Source organism: Mixophyes fleayi, chromosome 5, assembly GCF_038048845.1.
Source record: "Mixophyes fleayi isolate aMixFle1 chromosome 5, aMixFle1.hap1, whole genome shotgun sequence".
Classification (NCBI taxonomy): domain Eukaryota; kingdom Metazoa; phylum Chordata; class Amphibia; order Anura; family Limnodynastidae; genus Mixophyes; species Mixophyes fleayi.
The window spans coordinates 223,968,925-223,995,874 of NC_134406.1; the positions used below are offsets into that span (position 1 = coordinate 223,968,925).

At 36.8% G+C, this 26,950-nt stretch overlaps 1 protein-coding gene across 1 annotated transcript; it reads left to right on the plus strand.

Moving 5' to 3' along the window:
• Window positions 1–22,126: 22,126 nt before the first annotated feature.
• Window positions 22,127–24,648, plus strand: LOC142157832 (transcription factor Sox-17-alpha-like). Its single transcript, XM_075211364.1, has 2 exons — window positions 22,127–22,499; window positions 23,441–24,648. The coding sequence occupies exons 1-2, from the start codon at window positions 22,214–22,216 to the stop codon at window positions 24,301–24,303; spliced, it is 1,149 nt and encodes a 382-aa protein (XP_075067465.1). The 5' UTR covers window positions 22,127–22,213; the 3' UTR covers window positions 24,304–24,648.
• Window positions 24,649–26,950: the final 2,302 nt, after the last annotated feature.

Here is a 26,950-nt window from a genome sequence, read left to right on the forward strand (position 1 = left end):
TAATCAATGTACAGTAAGGGCCAAGCTCAAGCGCACACAGCATTGTGCAATTCAAGCTTTGGGTATCTCTAAGGTATGTGTTTTTCAGTCGTATCACTTGAAGTAGTTATAGGTTAGATGTAAGTGCCGAGTGTTAGTGATGAGGGTCATGCATTCTAGAACATGTGTGCGTACACCCAATTTAGGTGTGTTTTAAAAAACACGCATAATACGTCCATTTTGCATGCCTTAATGAATCAGGCCGAACTAGTCTAATTCAGACCTCTGATAGTTAATTTCTTTGGTCATGTGACCAGAGTGGAGAAATGGTTATAGTAATGTCCCTAAATTTCCTTCTACATCAATTATTTTGCTTAAAGGCCACTCACGTAATTAAGTGATCCATGAGTTTTTATTGACATTGTGAGGATAACCATTTGGTACATTATATTGTGCATTTCAGATTATGGGCTATTGAATAGTCTCAAGTTTCTAGTCAACTTTAGTACATAAACCGATTTCAGCATAAATAATTAAAATAAATCAGTCTTAGTACATACCAGTAGCAGTACTGTTATAATCAGAATTTGATCCAAATCATGTCATTTGAGATCATATGGCATGCATGACCACTCAATTGGCCCCTCCTACATACAGAAATCTAGATAGATAAAAACAGAATGATTTTTTAATACAAGTAGATCATTTTCATATTGGGTAGCACAATGCTTTATATTGGTTTAGCACCCACAACTGCAGATCTCTGATCTACGCTAATTGTTCACACTCATAGACCCATCTTAAATCCCTTAGCTATCAAATACTAGTAATTATGTCACTCTGTACCAGAACATTACCAGTCGGCTCAAGAATGATACAGGTGATTATAACATGAGAATATGTTTAATAAAGTAATCTTTCAAACATGGATAGGTGTGATTGGAAAACATGTCTGTACCGGTAAATACTCCTTTATATAGAAAGGTCATAAAATAGGGTTCAACCAAATTCAACTCATTCTGGGGTGTTGTATACTTTTTTCATGAGTGATTGTGGCTATTCAAATATGGAGGGGTTAATGTTTCCTCCTTACCAATCATTAAATAAAAGATGCCAGCATTGAGTGAATGCAGTGCCTGTGACTAGTGATGAGTAAAATAATGTTGTACATTTTTATTTCAATAGATTTTTTTATCAATTTAATTAACTTGTGAAATGAAGCACAGGAACTTAACTCATGAAGTAATTCAATGATACCCTTGATCAATATATTATCTTAAAAAAATACCTTTAAAATATCTTACTAAAAAAATTTAAATTGATTACATTAGTAATAAAGAGCCTCTCATTAGTAGGATTATGAAAGTTGGGGTCAAGGTTTACTGGTGTTGAGGGTGAGTAGTCAGGAACATTACTGGTGATCTACTGAAACTGACACTAACATGCGATCTTATATATCATCTGCATAATGCTGAGCCTCTGCAGGGAAATTAATTCTATGTCAGTTTCCTTGGACATCATTTATATGTGTTAGATTCCAGTGGAGCTATTCAATTCTGGGACCAACGGATTCCAGGACCCACTCTCCATCCATATATCTTGGTGCGATAAGCATGGCGGTGCACTCGCTCAGAATTTATTCACCCCATTTATGTACTGATGGCTATTTCTTAAATAGTTTTAATCTGGTCTGATTGGCTGTGAAAACAATGATGGTGATATGGATAAAATACATTATTACTAGTATCTGCCCTGCAGTCATTGCAGACATCACACAATAAAATTATATTCCAAATGCATTTTTCTGAAATAAAAACAATGATGAAACAAGAACTCTATGGAAAATATAAAATATAATGTGAAATGTTGTTTGCTACATTAAGTTCACCTGTGGTATATTATTTTCTATGGTGCTACCCATTTCCCAATGTCTACAGGGTTGTACACTAGTGCATTATTCCCTCTTGAGCATGGCTCTAAGGGGTCCCATTACTCTTTATTTCTTATCTAAAACTCTAACTTACAATATTTATTTTTTCATAATTTAAACTCATCATCATCATTTATTTATATAGCGCCACTAATTCCGCAGCGCTGTACAGAGAACTCACTCACATCAGTCCCTGCCCCATTGGAGCTTACAGTCTAAATTCCCTAACATACACACACACAGACAGACAGAGAGAGGCACACACAGACTAGGGTCAATTTGTTAGCAGCAAATTAACCTACCAGTATGTTTTTTGGCGTGTGGGAGGAAACCAGAGCACCCGGAGGAAACCCACGCAAACACGGGGAGAACATACAAACTCCTCACAGATAAGGCCATGGTCGGGAATTGAACTCATGACCCCAGTGCTGTGAGGCAGAAGTGCTAACCACTACGCCACCGTGCTGCCCCGATCAAACTCCTTGTTTGATCTTATTTGGGACCTAAATGGAAGTATGTTGTAGATTTTATTGCCTGAGCAAACATTAGCTCACATGTCCTGGTAATTTATTTCAAAATTAAATCCAGTCGGTGGCATGAATTGGATTGGTTTTCCTGCCAGAGAGGAGAGAAGATCCATAATATCAGTGCGTCCATCGCCTGCACTTAGTGGAAGAACCCTTTTTTTGATTAAGCCAATTTACTAATTTGCCTCCTATCTCGGTAGTGTTACCAGTTCCTAGAGAAGGGACAGGTTACATTCCCACGAGTACTGGTTACTGAATTGTAACCTCAACTGTGTTTAGGTGGCAGTTGTGTATTTACAAAGGTGAAATTAATATTAGAAATATGACAAGTGCTGACAGCACGGTTTTTTTTTGTTTTTTTTTAGAAAGATTTAACTGTCCCTCTATTCATGAGATAATGCACTGTGTATTGTAAACTATATGGATATTATAATAAGGAGTTCCATGACCATCCAATACTGTTGGCATGCTGCTTTTATACAGCTCACAGTATTCTAAATATCTGTAATAATTTACAATAGTGGATGCATTGTTCCTTACATTGCACAAGTTACCCTAATGAACACTGATGCGATGACATCTCAACTTGCTGATTATAAGAATCAACTTCAGAATTCACTTTTTATGCAGATATTATTTACAGATGTTTTTATATATATTAACATTATTCATGTATCATACATATATCATTTACATGGGTATACATATATCATTGTACGTGGTATGAAACTGATCGCTTTTACAGTGATAGTTACTTGTGGAGAAATCCAGTAGATTGAATGTTTTCAAATTACATTCTAGTCCAATAAATGGTGTCAAATTGTATGTTGATTTCCTTTAATTTTTCCTTTGTTTCTGTTTTCCTCAATTACATTGAATGTCGAAGCATGGAGGGGAAGTTTCATACAAAAACAAAACTTCCCTTCATTGTGTCCATCTGAGTGTATAGAGAGCTGTGATGGGCAGAGGGGTTTCACAATATACTCCTTTATATACTTGTTTACAATCTTTATTACTTTCAGTGACAAAGCCGCCGGGGGCTTCCATGTTTTATGTTTCATCGGCAACATTGGTAGCTGTCTCACTTCTCCAGGATACGGAGGGCTAGTCTTCAGCTGTCACATTGTACTTGTCTCTCTTATCGTGGAATCGCCAATCACATGATAAACGACTGTTAGGTCTGATTTTGCATTAGTTTGTATGTTTTCATGATCATGTTTTATTGCACCAAAGCACATTGTATAGTTTGATTTGATCTTATAAACTAAAAATCACTATCAATGATGGAACGATGTTAGGCAGGTTATGAAGTATGTGTGCACTCACACCCAGCAGTGTCCATAGATCTCTATAGAGTTTTCGTGGTCACAATCTTTTCAGCAGATGGTTATGACAGATGAGGAGCACAGATCTGAAGGTAAATTGTGTAGGTGTGTACACATCAATCGGCATGCTCATTGGGACCTCCAGTCGTTGGTAAAATCATTACAAATGTCTCATCGGGAGCATTATTCTATAGTGTATGCCCAGCTTAACATCAGATCTTCAATGTCAGCATTAGCTGACGGAGCTTCCATAATAATATGTCTCCAAGTGTTCAGAATTCTGCTGTATGTGCTGAAATCTAAACTCAATGACTATTGGAATATAAAGAAAAAATGAAGCCTGATTGGATATTTATTTCCCTTTAATCTGAATAATGTGCATAAATGTCAAAAAAATAAAATGCAGAGCAATAATTAGTAATAATGCATTTTCCCAATAATTATACCTGCAGAACAAGCTCTAAAACTTGCGCTAAAAAAATTAGAAGTAAAGAATAAAAAAAGTTACTCTAAAATGTAAATTATGTTATTGTATTAAAATTGTGCTTCATAGAATAAGAACATTATATAATAACATTTAAAATACAAAAAAAAGTTTTCATCCCAGACTCCCAGAAGACATATTGCAAAGTATATCCACTGGCACACTGCCCCTGGATTGGAAAGTTTGAAACAATATTAAGCTGATAGTTGCTGAACCAGACAAGAACATTATATTGTATATTATATATATATATATATATATATATATATATATATATATATATATATATATATATACATTGTTATAAATATATATATATATATATATATATATATATATATATATATATTTATTTACATATATATATTTCCCTGTGTGCAGTAACTAGCTCTGTCAGCTGTAAGGCTGCATTATACCTGGATAAATTGCATTACAATAAGTAAATCATTATACTTATTTGGTGACGGAGTTTATTTGATGACTGCCTGGGGATTACACTGATAAATGTGCCTGTGTGGTAGCCTTCCTGTGACATTTTAACCCAGGTTCACAGCCTTGATTACAGTTCAGATCTTTTAGAGAAACTTTGATGTTGCAGTCTTCATTCTTCTGGTATTTGTTATTGTTCCAGGTGTTTGTCTTTCTCTGTCTATATGTTTCTCCTAGGCAGGCAATTGGAAATCTGACTGTGCTTATTGGCTACATCATAGCTTTATTGGACTGGATGGGGAACTTTAAAGATAGAGCTTGTTTGGTGAGCAATGGTCAGCATCTACACAGTAATCACCTGCAGTCTAGGTTGTAAGAATGTAAACGCACCTTACCATAAACTACAGGGTCAACACAAGTGCATAGATTTAACATATAAAATCATTCCTTACTTTGCTGTTATGTTTTGTTTGTTTTGGGGGTGTTACAATATTGTGACATTATCTATATTTTACTTATATAGTTTAAATTAAAAAAAATCACAGAGTGGACACAGGTAACGTCATTAACAGGACCCTCTAAGATGTATGCTGTCTCATATTATATATTCCTGACTATAGAATACTCCTTACATGGTGCTGATGATGATGCATATGTGTGAATTATGTGTGGAAACAGAAGGCAATAGTGCTTTTTTTATTGAAAAAATAGCGTCTCCTATTGCTATTGCAGAAAAACTGGTGTGCATTGTATGATTTTAACAGCTGTCCATCTGTTGTATAAATATAAACTGTGTCCTATGTGTTCTCAGAAGTCTGGTGAGTTGCATTAGCATATGTTTATACATAATATATATATATATGTATGTATGAATGTATGTATATATATATATATATATATATATGTATATATATATATATGTATGTATGAATGTATGTATGTATGTATATATATATATATATATATATATATATATATGTATGTTTGAATGTATGTATATATATATATATATATATATATATATATATATATATATATATGTGTATATATATATATATATATATATATATATATATATATATATATATATATATATACATATGTATGTATGAATGTGTATATATATATATATATATATATATATATATATATATATAGCTATATATATTCCCTGGGCCTCCTACTCCAACTTGTAGAGGTCTCAAAATTTGTCGACTTATTGGTTTTGTGTTACGACTTTTTTCCCCTAATATTTATCCATTTGCTAATTTGCCAATTTTCAAATAATAAAAGTTCAACCCTAGTGCCTAGACATGTTAATTGGTTGAATTGGCATAACACATAGCATACTCTTATTGCTCTCTCTGTGCATGATGCATCTATCCCCACACACACACACACACACACACACACACACACACATACATACACACACATGAGAACCTCACTTGTTCTTGAGATTTGTCGGGGTGAGTGACTCGCAACTTCGCAAGGAAACAGTTTGTTTATAATTATAACTTGAACTGGACTGTTTGATGTTTACTGTTTACTCAAGGAATTGCAGAATTGGCGTGTTGGGTAAGTTAATTTCATAAATATTTATTATTACAATGGTCCTGCTTGTATAGTTTCATTTACTGCACAATCTCAATGAGAAATTCAATCCATTAAGAAGTACTTGTCGAAATTTGAATTCGTTCCAATGTCATCTTTGTGGTTAAAGTTACTCACAATAATTGATCACACTACCATCATTATTGAAGCACGCAATGCTACATTGGGTGCTGAGCTGGACAAAATGAAATGTCTTATCAAAGACATTGAACAGATGCCCGATAAATGGGACAAGATCATCATAAAGTGCAAAATTGTAGCAAAAAACATTGAAATTCCAAGCGAGTTCTCTACCAATCGCCATTTACCTGCTCAATCCGATGTTGAAAAGTGCTATAGAATCAACATTTTCTATGTAGACTCCATACTGTCTGATTTATTTAATTGGAAGTCATTTGTAACCTGTTTAAGTTTCTTTGGGAGTTCAACAAAAGTAATAAAGTATTGGGCTCCGCAGCTAAAAGCTTTCAGCAACAAAACAAGAAAGATATTGCCCAAGTTGGAAAGCAACCCAAAGGAACTTAATACAGAAATCCTAGAACTAGGACATTAACATCCGATTATTTTTCAACTTGCCGCTATTCAGCGAGTTTGCACTGAAAATTTAAAGCAGCAATGGCTTTAAAGGCATTGTTGACACTTCTGCCTTACAGCACTGGTGTCATCCATTCAAATTCCGACCATGGCCTTATCTGTGAGGAGTTTGTATGTTCTCCCTGTGTTTGCGTGAGTTTCCTCCGGGTGCTCCAGTTTCCTCCCACACTCCAAAAACATACTGATAGGTTAATTGGCTGGTAACAAAATTGACCCTAGTCTGTGTGACTTTCTCTGTGTGCGTGTCTCTGTCTGTCCGTATGTTAGGGAATTTAGATTGTAAGCCCCAATGGAGCAGGGACTGATGTGAGTGAGTTCTCCATACAGCGCTGCGGAATTAGTGGCGCTATATAAATAAATGGTAATAATAATAAATAATAATATTTCATTACATTTTATAAGGAAAATGCAACTCTTACTTTTATAAATTTAAATTGGATAATAGAAGTCAGCTCTGATTTCCATGGTCTGTATAAAAGCAATCAGCACAGTGTTCTTCTATAATATAATATATGTATCATTTACAGTATGAGGTAGGTATATATTTGTACTTTTAGAAGTTAATCATTGTCACACCAACTTCTACCTGCATTTGGAATTTTAACCAAAATGCCAATTCCATGTACAATTTGTTTTAATTTATTTATTTCCTTTTTTTTTTTTAATGTGTCCCGTTTAATGCACAATCACAAAACAAACCTTGCCAGCATTGGCTTTCCTGAGTGTGGCCTAATCTGTTTGATACGACTTGTCCTTCGCCATTTCATGCAATTCATACTACTCTTAAAGGCTTAAGGTGCGTTAAGAAGGAAAACCTTCACTTTACTACCTGAACATGATAGCTAATACAGCAATGCAAACAAATGAAGATGCTGTTTAGTTATTCACCTGCATTAGATTTCTTATCTCTGATTTTTGGGTTATTTGCGGTTGTAAAGAAAGTGCATGTTTAATAACCATGTCAATGTTGCCTCTATCTCTGCTCAAAGTGACTAGGACAATAAAATGTTTACTGCAATGGTAATCAAACACAAACTTCTGAACCTGGTAAATAAACCAGGCTCTCTGAGCATCCCTGGGCCACAGGAAAAGTTACAGTTTAACTACATCAACTTGATGAGTCAGTTGCTGACAGATGTAGGTTTCACTTTTTATATTATAAATACACATCTTGAAAAAAATTACAAGTAAAAAATACAAAATGAAATAAATAGGTGTAAATAAGTAAAATAAAGCAAGATAGACAAAACCATTTTTCACCTTACTACAGAAATAGACAATCTTTGGCATTCCACCTAGTACTAAACTACATGTCACATGATGCTCTACAGCCAATCCTGCCTTATTTCCATTATGTGCAGTTACAAGTGTTTGATTACAAATTCTGGATAGACTTTGCGCTTGGGCAGGTGCACCAGGATACACTTTACTGAACAGTCTGCAACATGACATGAACACTGGACATTGTTAGAGTAAAATAGAATTGTAAGCTTTTCTGGCAGGGTAATTCTAACCACTTGTTTAACTCTATTCATGTTACAATGATACTCCCTAATTTATTCTGTACTCGATACTGTGGAAAGCGTTGTCCCTAAATATTGTGCTACATTAATAACACGTAGGAGAACCACCGGCAATCGACCATAATAATAATATGGAGAGGCTTACAATTGCGTAACTGATGGTGGACTCACATAAATAAAATGGGATGATAAACTGGTATACAGGGGGCACACCCAGAATATTGACTGGTGTTAGCTAGCACTAAAGAGCCTTTACTATTGATTAGATTAGCTTAGACTTAGAGTAAGACGTCAACACAAGGAGCAGCATTTGTTTGTTTGAGACTGAATGGCAAACAAAAGTTCAGTTTTCCTCTCTCTTGCTCTGTAGCCTATTGTCTAAATAAATGATATGGGAGCTAATACTAGATCCTGTAATTCTAATACTATTTTAGGAAATTCATTGCACTACAGAGGAGAGACAAATGAGTTATTAAGGAAAAGTGTGGGAGGCACGAGTCATCAAGGAAAGGTAGTGAGAATACAGTAAGGAAATGAAATCACTGCTTCTGGGACAGAGAGGCAGCCTTGAGCGGTGTGTGTAGTGCAAACAGAGGGCACTCTATTCTATGACCTTCTTCAAAGTTTTCCAAGAAAATCTGTCTAAACAAAGAGCTGAGGTGTTCCTAGGTTTCTGCACAATGTAAAATCATTCAAAGACATACATATAGGGGCATATTTACTAAACTGCGGGTTTGAAAAAGTGGAGATGTTGCCTATAGCAACCAGATTCTAGTTATCATTTATTTAGTACATTCTACAAAATGACAGCTAGAATCTGATTGGTTGCTATAGGCAACATGTCCACTTTTTCAAACCTGCACTTTAGTAAATATATCCCATAGTCTTTTTAAACTGGTCAATTCATCCAGACTCTGTTTTCTATGTTCTATGCTGAGAATGCTTAGGGCTCCCATTATTTTGGAAAGTGGCCTGATGTTTGCACCCTATGATAAACTTCCTTTTAGGTTCTAAATAAGGTAATACAGCTTTAAAAACCTATATCCATTGCCCTGTTAATTAGAGTTTGCCAGGAGATTTAATTGTGGGAAAATAAGTATTGTGAGTTAAAGGTTTGGGGTGGGGAAAGGGGGACTGTCCTGGGAAATCCAAGACACATGGGAAACTAACAAATGATATTAGAGGTAGCAAAAGATGGGAAACTAAAAGATAGCAAGATGTAAGTATGTAACAAACACAAAGCCTTACTAGAATGATATATCTGGTTACTGATGGACTCTTGCATCATACAATAAGTTTCTGTTACATTCTGATTGTTTATTATAGTTTAAGGCTGGGTACACACTAAAGAAAATTTCTCCCGGTGCCATATCAGTAGCAATTTTACCAATGACTAAAAAAAAAAGGTCCCGATCAGCATGACCATTCATGTTTACACACTATACATGTTTTACAAGACATCCCCTCGGATTTTTGATACACATTACCTTGAAATATGGAGCACAGGGGTGATATCTAAAATGAAGGTTTCTTTATATACAAACACATAGAAAGTAAACTACTTGTTTATCAAGTGGTAGCCCTTTATACTTTGTTACATGGCGCTGTGAATATGAACGTTGCAGATGTTCACCATCAGTGTTTTGAAAGACACTTAGGGGCATATTCTATTAGGATTTGCGTCCATAATTAAGCTCGGAAGCACAGGTCCCGGTACCACAACACATACCGCGATGTTGCGGTACCGTAATGACACTTTACACGTGCAGCCGCTCGTAATCACAGGCGCAAATCCTAATTGAATATGCCCCATAGGGCTAGATTAAATAAAGTGCGGTTTGATGAAACCGCTGGTTTTCTGCGTTGTTCCAGCAACTTTAAAACAACCAGATTTATTAAAACCCAAACCGCCAATAAGCCACCTGAAAACCACAGTTTAACAAAGCACCACATTGCAAATCGCCAACCCGATTTTTAACATGATAAAAAATATAAACTGTCAGATTTACTAAGCAGGGGTTTGAAAAACCACCAGCAAAACAGAAAGGGTGGTTGTGAGAGACAGGCATGCTGTTTGAACTATCTTGCCATTCATAACATAAGAGGAGGCACCATTGACGTGAAGTATTCTGGCAATCCTTATTTTTTCATTATGGGGACAAAATTAATTTAAATTTAACTTATGGGGTAATTTTTATGTTTCATTAAACTAAGGAGGCAATATTATTGCTTTATTATATTTAGGGGACAATATGATTATATAACTATAGTAAGTGGCAATCATATTTGATTGCTAAGAGGGGCAATAATTATTTATGATGGGGCAACACTTATTATATGGCAAGACAAGTGTAATGCCACACGTGTGTCCCCAGCATATATAATTACCAACACTTTTTATTTGATGAAGGAAAACTGAACAATGTTAACGTCACCTAAGTATAGGAACAATGTGTAAGGCACCTGCTCCCTTGTATGTCGTAGAGCGATCTGACTCCTGGGAACAAATAAATCACACACCTGCAGAGGAAGCTGGTCTTAGGCACAGGCTTTTATCAGTTACATCTTGTTGATGGTCCATAGACAAAGATGTACAGTGCATACAGTATTCAGGCACGCTGACACAATGAGACAGTCTTTGGGGAAATGTCTTCCCCTGTGAAAAGGAAATCATGGTTCCTGCAGATTTCACTCATTTATTATGTATGGTCTGTAACCCTGGTGAAAGACATGACTAAGTTAGTAGTACATAAATTACAAGCTCTCAGACGGGATTGACAAGGTAACAGATGACTGCAAGTAGCAGCTTATCATAGAAATAATATAAATCAAAGTGAAAATTATTTGAACTGATACTTGTAACATATATCTGTCCATTAATAGGAGTATTTTCATGGATGTACATTAGTTCTACAACCTTGGCTTTTCCAGAGAGGGATGAAGTGGCAGTAATGTGTAGTGCAGTGGTTCCCAAACTGGGTGCCGTGGCTCCCTGGGGTGCCGCGGCAACCCCCCTGGGGTGCCGTGGCCAGGGCTGGTGGTAAGCAAGGCAGGTGACTACTTGGTAATTATATTGGCTTAGGGGTGCCTTGAAAAAATTATGGAGACCCTAAGGGAGCAATAAAAGGATCGCATGTAAAATCAATTGGCATAAAAAGTTGGTGGAAAATTCTGTAGTGTGTACCTAGCTTAAGAAAACTTCCTTTTGTTCCTGCCTGAGTCTTCCAACTAAAACTTGACTGCAGTTCCCTCTACCCAAGGTCACTCCAACAGACATCAGGATGAGCGATGCCAGCAGCTGGGTGTCAAGTCTGAGTCAATGTAATTGGGACTTTAGCCATCAAAAAATGTTTATTCAAGTGAGAGAGAGCCTGGATTGTGAGAGGAAGGCTCCAGAACCCAGTGAGATGTAAAGAGAAGTTAGTGATATTTCTGTGAGTTGTGGTGGGCGTCAGGTGGTGCAGCCAAACCAGGTGTTGAAAGTCTGATAGAGAGATGTGTATTATGAGTGTGAATGTCTGCTCTGAGAGCAGTGTATGTGTAAAGACTGTCCACACATGAGTGTGACAGCGGAGAGATATATGTGGAAGGGTGTGAGAGTAGGACACGTGGAATGTACCTGTTAGAGGCTGGAGAGAGAAATGCAGAGTGAAAGGTCCAATCAGTGAGACGGTCAGCGATGGGGATAAGTTATGTGATATACATCAACAGCGACTTATGAAACATAGAAATGTGCAAGACAGAAAAGGTGTAATAATAAAGGTGACTATTTATTTCATCAGATTGATGGTCCGGTGCACATTCATTTGCTGACAGTGATTGTAAAGCGCTACTATGTCCGTGTGCGCGCCATACTTAACTTTCTTATTATGAAATAGAAAACATAAAACATACTAATCCCTACATCCCATACTTACATACTAATTTTTTGCAATATTTTATAAACAAAGATATGCCCTGCCCTATATGCATGGCACTTATCTCACTGCTGCAAAGTCTGCCCAACAATCACTAATAATAGTACAGTAAGAATTATAGTAATTATTCTTAACTCTACTCTAAGCCTACTCTGGTCAACAGTAAGCCATGGTCACTTCCAATGCCCAGTCAGGTTAGGAAAAAGTCTAACAAATGATCTGGTTTCTTAATTTATTCCTAACCAAAGTAGGTGTTGGAAGCAGACATAAGTCCCACAACGTGGAGTAAAGCTTACAGCTTTAGTAACCCACCCAGTGCTGTGCTGTACTAGTTTACACCATGTGTGTGCGTGAATGAAGCTGAAAGCTATCTTCGTTTTCATATTGTTCTCCTAGACTACAAATTATACTTGTGCTACAAAATCCCTTTAACTTTCTGTTGACAAGTGTAGAGGAGTCTTGTTATCAGCCAGTTCTAGGGAATAGGGTGCATTTAAAATAATTTCTTAAAAACATTTCAAATCTAGTGCACTTGGCAGTCACATGGGATTTCTGCTTTCACTATTTGTCTTTTACTACTATTTGTCTTTTACTAAAGAACAAGCATGCAGACAAAACTTCCTATATGGTGCCAGGCTCTTGGTGAATGATTTCTCGTAAATTTATTAACCAGACTTTTCTTTTAACTTGATAACTCCCTCTTTCTCCTGTGATATGGCTTGTCTGCCTCTAGATATTAGATCTATGTTAAGCTAGGTACACACTACACAGTTTTCGTCCAATAATCGGCTCAATCAGCCGACATACGACTGCTTGTTCAAAAGTCGGGTCAGTGTGTGTTGTGACATAATGGTCGAAAGTCTGCCCAAGTGGATGATTGTCGCCTCATTTGGTTGGTCGTACCGTTAAATATTTTCGTTCCAATCTCGTTTCCATTGTGTAGTGTGTATAAACTTCCGACCGATCCACAACAGTGAGTATGAAATTACAGTCATTGCTCACGATAACATGGCTGTAAAAAATCGCTAAAGGGACGTCTGCTCTTCCCTTAAACATCCGAAACAAGGCTAGTGTGTATGCAGTCCATGGACCGAGCGATCGGACCATCGATCGCATGTAAAATCGATCGGCATAAAAATTTGGAGGAAAATTCTGTAGTGTGTACCCAGCTTTAGTCATGTTTAAACATTGCTCTACATCATCTTATTACTGTTTTATTGCCTATAATGAAAAAACGTAATTGGCAACTTTGGGCCTGATTCACCTTTGAACGTAGGTCTCATGCGCGTGCTCAGAAATAGACCTTACGCCAGTAAACATAATTGCATGCAGTTCACGTCAGAAAGTAAATGACACATACAACTAAATACCACTATAGGGCAGGTGCAAATGCCGACCGGTAGTGATCACTGTCACGGCATAGGGGGGAAAAATCAATTGTCGGCGATATGGCGGGTGGACAATGCGCTGCACACATTGCCAGCAATTACTGTAGAAATTTCCAACGTGAAGTGTTTCACGGATGTTTCGGAGATATTTTGCGGCTACTTGATCAGCCCCCCCCCCCATAGTCTTTGATTTAAAAAGTACATATATGCATGTCCCTAGCTAACGCTGAACATCAGTATGCAAGCAAGATAAAAATGCAATGTATGTCCAGTATACATTGCAAGCATCTTTCTTTATCAATGTAAAGAAAAAGTAGCATTTTTTAAATGTAATATTTCTATAAATTATTATGCTGATAAGTTATTTTATTTCATGATCAAAAAGGTTTTTTATGCGTTCTGATGAGATCTTTATTGTACATACACATGTGCGCGTACTGCAGTCTGTTCTGTGTGTCTACATAGAGCAAGCATTGTTTAGGCAGAGTATACTTACACCCAGAGTCAAATGGAAACGTACCTTGAGATACACTTGGATTTGAATAATATCGGAACTACGTTCAAGTTCCGTGCTCTCTTTTAAAATTCTACTTGCTCAACTTAAATCAGGCCCATTATATACGTATTAATAATAATAATTGATTTTTATAATTAGCAGATTTCAATGTGAAGCTAGAATGGAGGATAGTGCAATTAAACATGTCTTACAGTTCAAAAATGTATGTCTGTGTTTTAATTTATATAATAATTTGAACAAAAATATAGACGTTATGCCAGCCAATCACGAGCAACTGAGCAGAGTACATTATTATTATTATTATTAGTATTATTATTATTTTATGTGCAGATATTTTCTCCTCAATCAGCAATGAAAATGAGTTTACCTAGGGCTTGTGCAAGATATCTGTATGTATCAGATACATACATGTGATCATAATCATATATTTATGCTTGTGGACAATCTGCTCCTATTTTCTATGGGATTATTTTTGCTATCTCAAACAAGGAAACAAAAAATAGAAGCCAATAAGTTAGTTTATTACAAGCACAAGTGCCCTGTTGAATATATCTAGATTGTAGTTGCAGTCGGCAATGTCTTATAAGACAATGCCGACTGCAACTACAATCTAGATATATTATAATATATATCCAGTGGTCAAAGAAATTTAGAAGTGGCGATATGGAATATGTAAATGAATGGGATGTGGTAGTTTTACAATCAAAGCAATAGGAGAAGTGGCGGTATGGCATACTACTGTACATCGGCCCACTTTGACAACTTGCCTATCACAACTAGATTATGCCACTGTGCGTGGATGGTATTGTATTAAGACATATATTAATATGTGACATGTGTCTCTCAATAGAGCGGAAGGAAAGCACATAGGGCCTAATTTAGAGTCGGACGCAATGTGTGTCTAAGAAGTACATGAAAGAGAAGGAGTGGGAGTGGGCCGCAGCTTGGTAGGGTATTACGAGTGGCATGCAACCCCGGTTGTGTCCCACTCATAATACCCTATGAAGCTGCGACCAGCTAGCCACTTGCGTCACCTAAATCCTGCCACACTTTTTTAACGTGTGTTCCGTCTGCATCTTGATCCGACTTGGTTAGTTTTTGCGGGTAGACGCCCATAGTATCTAAATTATCATGGTCATACCTACATAACTCTGTGCTTCACCCTTTACCTAGTACTGAAATGCAAGCTGTCGCAAGTGTAGACTGCGTCTGTAAAGCAGACGGTAATGCAGGGAACTGTTGCTTACTGCGCATAACCATCAATAAAAATGTGCTGGATGCACCTGAAACGGACTTTGCATCTGACTCTAAATGAGGCCCATAATGTTCTAGGGTTGTACATGCACATGCAGCAGTTCTGTTCTCCCAGAAAGTTTCTGTCACTGCCTCCTGCTCTTCTCACAGAGCCATACAGGCCATACGAGCCATACAGGCCAAGCCACCTCTGCTTATATGGCTGCTATGTGTAACTACATTGCCTTGGGGAAACAGCGGCTTTGTTTCATAAAAGTACAATTGGGTCAGGTGGGGTGGTCAATGGATGACATTCCATTGACCCTCTTACGTACACTTGCAGTGAACACGAGTTAATAGAGCAGCAAGAAACACTATCGCTGGAGTTCCCAATGCCAGGAGCAAGCGGAAGTGGGTATGGGCTCATTGGAATCAGTAGGCTCCACTAGAAAAGGAACCGGAGTACGTGAGGATCGCATCATGGGGACAAAGGACTTATAGCAACTATGACAAAAATAAATTCATGTATGTGATTTCATGTTTTCATTAACTTGTTTATAAATGATTTTATGGTGTAGTCACTACACTGTAGTGGTTCTAAATATTTTCGCAACACACATTAATTTTTGGTGACACATCTGTGATAAAATATTGTGAGAAATAAAACTGTTCTGAAACAACATGGAAAACTAAGACAAATCTTAACTGTTACTCTTAAATAAAATATATTGCACATATCAACTTTACCTATTACCCCTCAATTCTGGTGATACATCCAGGCTGGTGCTGTTAAGGAACCCACACAGGCCAGGCTGATTGTTCTGGGTCAGCTTTAATCATACACATTATATATATATATATATATATATATATATATATATATATATATATATATATTATATGTATACCGTCATGTCTGAAATATCTGGTCATTCAGTGCTCAGCCCAAATGTTCGGATTTAACAGGGCACAATGATGGTAAATGTGGTATAAAAAGCATTCAATTGTACCACAAAGTAATACAACTTGATCATTTAATTTGTAATTTAAGACAAAAACAACTAATTATATTGACATCTAGTCCATATTGACATTGATGTCCTAGTAAATAACACTGAGGGTGTGAAAGCGGTATTATAAGGGTGAATGTGAGTGAAACCGTAAGTGTTATTGACAAGAATAAGCAGAAGTGAGACCATATATTGCAGTATTGGTCAGAGTGTGAAAAGAATGTGTCAATCAAAAAATGCTAAATATGAGTATTTATCATCCAGGATACTATCTAAGAAGCACGACTAAGAATTTACTATGAAAGTGTAATCTTACCAACTCATACATACAAGCACAACACTAATTAATTAACATAGTAAGGGAGGCCTGTTTCTAAAAGTTCCTAGAACTCTGGGGCCACATATCATAAGTGTAAATCTAACGCTGGAGCCAGGGTGAGTGAGGGATAATGTGTGAGACAGACAGCATACGATGGAGAGGGAGATAAGGGTATATTTAGAAAGATTGTGCGACGATTGTGAGTGGGCAAAAGAGACTGTGGATGTAAGTGTTACGGTACCCAAACATGTCCAATATTGTCTGCTAGCTTGGTTGCTTTCAGGCAAGTCGACAGCCAATTGTCACTTTTGTGGAATATCTTCTTAGATAATCAAAGTCTCATTGATGTTGATATAATTTATTTGGATATAAAATCCTATTGGTCAATTACTATAATGCCTCTATGTTATTGTCATCAGCAGACAGAAAACCTGGCACCCGTGATGTTAATACACATGTGCTACCAGGTACAGATGCCGTCATTCAGTAACTGCATTAAACCCACATGTATGGGGGTCATTGTAGCTTCGTCCTCTGAGCAGTGATATAAGTCGCTTTGCATCACCCCTCCTGCTTACTTTTCAAAGTAGTAGGTGATATATTATTTTATTTTTGCAGGAATTGCTTAAAAGTAATTGGCCAAAAATTGCATTATGTATGGACACAAAAAAGCCCCCGACTCTGATCAACCAATTTCTGAGATCTTTCAGATGTTGATCAGGACTGGACAAAAAATACAGCATGAAAACAACAGTAAAGAATTCACCACCATGCAACCTGGTAAACTATTCCCTGTAAGAAGGAGTCACCAGAGGTCAATCAGAGATTTATTTTCTGGATACTATTCACAGTAACTAAGGCATCAGGAAGCACAATATTTCTGGGCTTACATACAATGGTTTGTCAGTTTCATCTGGCATAGACCAATATTATAATCACACCAATCCACCAATCCTGATTAAAAACCTCCCTATATTAATTATGTTTTAAACATCTTGTCGGCCAATGATTACCAATGATATATGTGCCTGTGGTCATCAGCTGACTCCGATATTAAGGGGTATTGGAGGTAGTGTGGTCCTAAAGAAAACATAATGCCTGATAATAATCTGATTGGAATCGATAGGATTATTTATTGGCCATGTTAGTAAATGTAGTAGTACAATGATGACTTTCAGCCTGTGTGAAAGTTACTCTTTCGATGATGTCCAATAATGGTGGAGGTGATTCAGCTAGTTTTAAGTGTTGGATAGCTCACCCAATATGGCCACCTGCATGTCTGTCTGGTTCTCTAGCTCTAAATGTATGACTGTAATCTGGAAATAGAGCCATGTGGGCTCATGTAGATATGGATGTATGACTATTATTTATGTATAACACGTGCATTACCGTACTGCACATGGGGAACAAGCAAACATTGGCATCCAGATATTTGAGCATGTTACAATTATGATTCCTTATGCTTGGAGATGCGGAACAGAGAAGAGAAGGGTCAGGCAAGCTGAAGCCTAGTAGAGTAATGGTGTGTTCACACAGTTGTGACTCAAATAGACCCCAGGGCTAGATTTACTAAACTGCGAGTTTGAACAAGTGGAGATGTTGCCTATAACAACCAATCAGATTCTAGTTATCATTTATTTAGTACATTCTACAAAACAACAGCTAGAAACTGATTGGTTGCTATAGGCAACATCTCCACTTTTTCTAACCCGAAGTTTAGAAAATATAACCCTGAGATTCCTGCAGGAAAGGAAATTCCTATTTTTTTTTTTTAAAGGAGAAAACAACAGATGGTATTTAATTTAACTTAATTGAACGCATCTTGGAATGCATCTGACTGATCATAAGCACATAAAAGTGCTTTTTCTTACATGCATCTGTTGCTGAATAAGTTTGAGGTGCAAATTTAGCCATCTCTACAGGTCTACAATGGTGATCACTTACACCCCACAACTGAGTACAGAAAGTGCAAAGTTTTGACAGTGTTAATAATACATGCTAAAGTTGCATTACCCTATTTGTGTGAAGTATAATTATGTAATGAAGTATCATATGCACAAGAGAATAGTGTCATGGCAGTTATTAATAAACTGATACAACTGCTGATCGCCCTCATCATCATTGCATATTGTTGCACTAGCAATCCAGGCAGGTGTATCTGGGTCACTGTCCTGGTTCACTTGAGTTGCAATTACCTGAACATGCCCTTACTGTACTTTGCCTACACCTGCCCACACTTTCTGCCTTTCCAGGCGTAAGGAGTCGTAAGTGTATAATGCACCAAAATTTTCATACGATCAATTGCATTCATTGTACTGTTCTACATTGTTTGGATGCGTAAATGGCCTAAATCATGAAAAATATATTTCATTGATTATATTCCTGAACTCCGTTGTTTAGGTTGCACTGTAGATCAAAAAGTAAGGAAGTAATCTGTATAATAAAGTATGTGCAATAACAAACTGTCATTTTATGGTGTAATGGCAATATTCTTATTTACACTAGCATTCCATTGCACACAGGTCTTATAGCAGCCCTGCATTTTATTTTTATTAACACCTTCCCCGAAACACTATAGCTGATTGCTATCTATGAAATCAACATATATAGATAGGTGGATGTTTCTTTCGGTTACTATTCAACTATTCACAGCCTAGTCTCATCCATCACTGCAATGTCGCTCTTACTTCGGTGTTTGACTACTGATTCTAATACACATCTCTGTAACGTAGATAGTTAAAGATAGTTAGGTTGCTCAACATACCACTTTGGAGGCACAAACTTAAGCTTATCAAATAGTAATACAAGTGTCACTGAGCAGGTTCAGTGAAAGCAATTACTACATAAAGCAAAGATCTCACTGTTCAAAATGCTCCCCCTAATGGCGACATATATATATGCATTAAATCCACTTATACTATGTGTGTATGTATATATATATATATATATATATATACACACACACATAGTACAGCATGTGTATATACATATATATATATATATATATATATATATATATATATATATATATCTGCAGAATCAGTGGTGCTATATTAATAAATGGTGATGATGATGATATATATATTATATATATATATATATATATATATATATATATATATATATATATAATTCTGTCTCCCCTCCTCTCTCTCTTTCTCTCATTTTATAAATAATCTCTCTCCTGTAAATATTGAGTGTCTCTCATGCTACCATTCGTCACATTAACTTATACACTGACAAGTTCTCATTTGCACTCCTCATAACTTACCAAGTTTTCCATCAAGTCAAGAAGTGTCCCATCTCTCTCTTCATCCTCCGCTCGCGAAGTACTTAAGTGGCAGAGAAGGGGTTACAAAGTCAGCCAGGCTTCAGACTTGTCCTAATATTAGGAATCTTGACCTGAATCCTAAACAACGATTAGGATTTCTAAATCACTTTAACGTTCATGAGTTGTGACCTTACAGGAAGCTCTGCGGATACTGGCAGCTTCTAGTGTGGCATTTGTGGCTGACCCTGATAAGGTTAACAGAAGCTGGATTTGCACTCAGGACTTAAATAGAAACTTATTTAGTACAATACTTAATAATAAGAACTAATTGTCAAGCAACTAATGTAGCAGAGGTCGAATGAGGGGGCATGATAATTCCGAAGCAATTAATATGATATACCATAGTGTGCAAATGAACAAATATCAAAGTGTTAGTGATTTAGAAGATTTATACTATGCGGTAATCGGGAGCACATCAACTCATTAATGCAATAAGAGTTGACGTTTACCTTGACAAAAAAAGACAATTGAAAAGATTTTCAGGTTTCGAATTTAAATGGATTATGTTTTTCTACGCATATATATTTTACAGCATGGCACCGTTCCCAAAACAGCGTCAGAGACAGTTAAATGTGATGCTATTGTATTTAAATTTGATGTCACTATAGTCAGACAGCCAAGCTTTGAAATAGAATCTCCATAGAAAAATAGGTGAGAACCGATAGGCGTTTTACCTGGCGGTCTGGACACCACTAGTCTCTCACGTTCCTTGTTTGAGCAGATTGCACCTACGGGATTATATTATACGCAGATACACGTCTAAAGTGTAATTCACATGATGCAACGCAATTGTTTGGAATTATGCGCTGTTAATGCGTGTTAGATGCGCTTACATTTATTTTAGGATGCTTGATCCACATATGTGACAAGTACTATAGTTACCAGCAAGTTCTCCATACACGTACCAAGTCATAATGTCATACCTGAGTAAATATGATAGTTCAGGGCAAGAAGAATTTTTTAATAAAAATAAAGTTACAGAAAGTGCTATAGTAAAACTTGAGATCACTTATGGGGAATGACGGAGATAAACGAATCCTTCATTTATAAACTTTAGAGATATCTCGATGATTAGACTAAAATATTGTTTAAAATCGAATAATCAAAATCTACTATGTGTATTTGCTGTATATAGAGAACCAATAGATAATAATCATACATCACTTCTATTAGACAAAAGCATGTAAATTATAACAGGTCTAGAATGACGGATTGTGTTTTAGTAAACGTCTTTGAAATGAGTACAAGTAATTAGGGTCAATTTTTTTCAAATTGTTTAAGTTATAAGTGAACTAACCAAATATTCGAGTATATCGTTAAAATAATAAAGTACATATACAGCTGGTGATGACCTTGTAATTACCTAATTCGCGAATAATACTAATAATACTACAACAGATCATTCAATCTCACAAAAACTCACCCCCGTTGTATTTTAGGCATATTAAAAGCAAAGGTTGACACAATTCTGTTGCCACTTATTGCTTTGTATGTACGGAATATGACCTATGTTATAATATTTATAAAACATACCTGTATATGATAATCACGTATATTGCATATCGTTCATTGCACACTTGTTATTCCTTTGAATAGCCGCGCTATTTGCTATCTTTTAATGGTTTAATTAATGGTTTTGAATACAATGCACTAGGAATAGAGCAAACAGACTGAACATCATTTATTTCTACTCAGTGTATTTGACAGACGTTACGTTTATACGGAAAATATTCCATTTAGGAAAGACAGTTAACAGTATATATGTGAGTGCTTTAAATGTAATAACTGTATATAAATGTCTATACACTTCTGATCAGTGCAGGTGCCGCTTCCATGCAGGGCTGCAGGGCATAGAGGGGGCCGGGCTATAGAGGAACACTCTCACATCTCGCCTTTAAGACCCACCCCTAACACCTTTTCCAAATATGCACGCCCCGTGCTCTGATTGGTTGGAGCTGTGGTTATAGAAGTCTGTGTATCTCCTCAGGGCAGACACAAGTCACAACTAATCAAAGTGTGACCAGCAGCAGCCAGAGCGTCCTGGACAGTAGCTGTGGACTGTGACTGTGGACTGTGAGCCCTTCTTTCCAGACATGAGCAGTCCTGATGGTGGATACGCCAGTGACGACCAGATCCAAGGAAAGTGCTCAGTGCCAATGATGATGCCCGGACTGGGGCAGTGCCAGTGGGCAGAGACCTTGAGCACCATGGGGGATACTAAGGTGAAATGCGAATCAGGATCTGCCAATCCCAGGGGGAAAGCTGAGGCTCGGATCCGACGTCCTATGAACGCGTTTATGGTCTGGGCTAAAGATGAGCGCAAGAGACTGGCCCAACAGAACCCGGATCTGCACAATGCAGAGCTCAGCAAGATGCTAGGTAAGGGGGTACCAGGGAGATATGGGGGGCACAGGCGTAGGAGGGTGGACTTCAGGAAAACCGGGGAATACTTGTTAAATTAACAGTACGTGGGCTTTCGTTTATTACTATTGGAATCTACTGTATCTTTGTTTTTACTAGTTATTAAATTACAGTAATATGTTTACTTATTAACGACATTTATTTAATTCTTATTCTCATGCTCTGATATTATCTGAAATGTGCGTATAATTTTGTTATAGATCACCCCCAATGTATTTGACTAGTGAATACATTTGTGCTATCTGAAAAGTGCATTTAAATATTTTACTACTACAAAAAATACAGTTTTATTTCTGTCTGGTTAATACACCAGTGTACTGTGCTTTACAGACTATGCTATTATACTATTACACCCAACGGTGTTATAATGACTATGCTTTTATAGTATTTATAACACTATATTGCGGTGTATTATATATAAACTGCATTGTTGTGTATTGACTATGATTATAATATTATTTTAAATGATAATATATAACATTATATGTAATACATTGCACTGTTGTGTATGCGCTATGTTAGTATAATAGTTATTACATGGTACAGTGGTATACTGACTATGCTATAATAATATTTATTACATTATATTGCTGTGTATTACGTATGCTATTATATTAGTTGGTGCAATGCATTGCTGTGTATTGACCATCTTATTATAATAATATTCCAAGTGATAATGTATAACATTATAATATCTTATATATTGCACTGTTGTGTGTGCGCTATGTTATTATAATAGTTATTACATGGTGCAGGGGTGCATTGACTGCTGATATAGTTATTATTATGTACTGATCAGTCACTAAGGCTTTGAGTAGTTAGGAAGTTAGTAACATTGTTTGACGTCATTTGCTGTCATTCCAATATGTTGATTGTTTTGTTACTCCTTTGATTTGCAGGAAAGTCCTGGAAATCTCTGACGCTGCCTGAAAAGCGACCATTTGTGGAGGAAGCCGAGAGGCTGAGAGTACAACACATGCAGGATCATCCAAACTACAAGTACAGACCCAGGAGGAGGAAGCAGGTGAAGAGGATGAAGAGGGCAGAAACTGGCTTCATGCACATTTCAGAGCAGACTGACCCCGCAGTCCTGGTTAGTGATGGGAGGATGTGTGTAGATAACTTTAGTCTGGGGTATCCTGAGCAGCCCTATCATCACAGCCAGCTGCCTCAGACCGGCCACTACAGAGAGCACCAGGTGATGGGTGCCCACTATGAAAGCTACAGCTTGCCCACACCTGAAACCTCACCCCTGGATATAGCTGAAACTGACCCTGTCTTCTTCACATCTTCTGCTCAGGAAGAATGTCAGATGATCCCCTACAGCTACAATGCTCCATATCCTTCTCACCAGCAGACTCCTGCCATGCTGGGTAGACATATATCACAGTCTGAGCAAATGGGCAACGGGAGCCCTGTACATAGCATGATGGGATGTCAGACACCTCCACAGATGTACTACAGTCAGATGTACATGCCGAGCGCTGACAGACACCGTCCAGTGTCACAAGATGGGCAGCCCTCCCCTCCGCCAGAGCCCCAGCCGATGGGCAGAGTAGAACATGTGCAGCAGGCGGAGATGTTGGGTGAGGTGGACAGGACTGAATTTGAACAATATCTCAGTTATGTAGCAAAGACTGAAATAGGAATGCATTACCATGGACAGGAGCAAGCCGCCCTCAGTGCAGAGAATGGCCTTATATCTTCTGTATTGTCAGATGCCAGCACTGCTGTTTACTACTGCAATTACCCAAATGTATGAGAGACTGTTTCCTGCTCCTTGCCAAGAATGATTCCAGCTCCGGGTAATCAAGCTTACGTCAAGTCGTTTCAGACTTAAGATGTATGGAAGGAACTTTAAATACTGTATGCAGTGACTAATTTATGTAACTTATTACATATGAACTGATATGTCTTCCATTTGACAACACCACTCACATTAAGATCAAATCCCATTTGATCCTTTACTCTTCATTGAATGCAATGCAAAAATTACGTGTACATGTACACACTCCCTTTGTATACTACATGTATTTGTTTATTTTTTAAATAACATTTTTTTATGATGATTTTATTTTGCACTTTTACAAATAAAGAGTCAATATGATTTTTTCTCTTAGTCTTTTATCCATTTCACCTTTACCTTGTAATACTGAAGAATAAGTGTGTTTGTTAATGTTTGTCACAGAATTTCATGTAAAATTAATACAAACTCTGCCATTGTAAAGCTCGGGTCTTTTAGAGCAGAATTGAAACCCAACATTTGACAAGAATTTGGCTTTCAAGCAAAATTAAAAGATTGCATTTTTCAACTTCAGATAAAATATTACTATACACAATAGTACTTTTGACTAGTGCAATGAATATTCTTAGAATGTATTCAGAAAATATAATTGCTTATCAGTGATGTTCTATTGAGACACGTTTCGGTATTATTATCATGATACCTAAAATATTCGATGGGGAAATTAAAGATATTTAATTCCATATATATATATATATACATTATATCTGTAGAAAATGGTACCACGCGATTATGTAATTTATATTACAATATTTTTGATACACCGTTTTGTTTTGTTCCTATTGGGACTGTTTTTGGTAAGAGTGGTGACAAGTCGTCTATGCAAAGAGCTGCCTAAAGTGACCAGTATGCTGCTGTATTTTCTAATGAAGGAAAGTGCATTAACAGACAGTGTACTTTTAACTAAATTTGACAATGTACAATGTTATTAGCGATGGTGAAGGTCACTGAATGTTTGTGAATTTATGGAAAATCGGGTTTAAGGAATGTTTTAAACACTTTATTTCAATATTTGATGCATATGTCAATTTAAACCTACGTTTAATTGATATGAGAGGCTATTAAAAAGCTACTGCTGTCCTCGTGTTGAAAGCCATTCATTACACATTACATTACACATTAGAATAAAAAGGTCATGCGCTGGTACCCTATCGCTATTATATGTAAGGTACAGTCACTTCTTTTACATACAGTAGGCTCAAATTCTTAACATCTGACTAGATACAGCATGTCACAACACATTCATTTATTTACAATATACTACCATTAAATGTGTGTATTATATGTAATTGACAACAGCTGATTATTATGTCAAAGTAATGCAGGCTACGGTGCATTTAAACGTCTCTACACTTAACGTTTAATAGTGATAGTCAACTGTAGCTCTTGAGTGGCTCTGGAACTACCAAGTCCCAGCTCGCTGTACCATCTAGTGTCGCAATGTAACACTTTTCTGGCGAACTGGTTCAGAGTACAGCTTGATTGCCTGGGGATTTCCAGCTGATGTGGAACTACAAGTGCCAGTAAGTCCAAAGTGCTGGGACTTGCACCTCCAGAACTGCTAGAGAAGGACATCTCTTACATTTATCACTTACCTATTGTGTGGCAGAGGATAATGTTAACTGTTATGCAACTCTTCTGCAGGGACAGCGTAGAAATTTAACTAGCAAGAAATGCAGGGACTTTAATGGATGACCAACCGGAGACCTGCAGGTTGTCCTCCTCAGTAATATAACAACACTTGAATAATTGTAATGTCGCAGAATACAAGGATTCGTGTTCAGTATGAGCACAATTGTTATCAGATAATAAATGAATGAGAGATGTAAGATATGACAATGATAGAATTAACAGATGGTTTGTAGAACGGTTCCTGCAAGAAAATACCTTTAGAAACTGTAGATGTCCCTGAATTATGGTGAAACAATTTTAATGACGGAGCAATTTGCGGTTTCTAAATATAAGATACTGTGCTGAAATATAACTGAGCCTACAAGGGTCGTTCATATACGTTAATATTCTGCTATAAAGAAGGTTAGTACATCGAATGGTTTTCATATTAAACTATATGTCTGATGATTAGTGTGTACATATTTATTTTCAATACATTAGATCCTAAAAGAAAAAAAATGCTGTTTTCATATCGAGGTATAATGCAGCACGATGTTCATGGGACAGTTCGGATACTATAAACGCTCATTAGTATATATAGGCCATTTGTATTTGGTATATGCCGACACTATGGGCAATGCAAGGTTATTTTATATGTGTCAGAGAGCAGAAATGTTCTTGGTGATTCTCTTCACTGAGGAATTGTGACGATCCTTTCATCCGGTGCACTATCTGTAGAACACAGCATACTTGTACAACTCTGGAATTTAGTTTAAAGTGCCTCACAAATATTTAAATATTTCATTATTATTATTAAACCAACCTTATAAAGCGAGACCGTTCAAAGGGCCCTATGAGCAATCAGTAACATATATTTACATTTATATATGTTTATATTACACGGTAGCATAGCAACAACCTCCTTAAAATGATTGGGAGTGCTCATATTAACCCCCCATATGACTAAAAATAATGTACACGTGGCTGTGGGTGC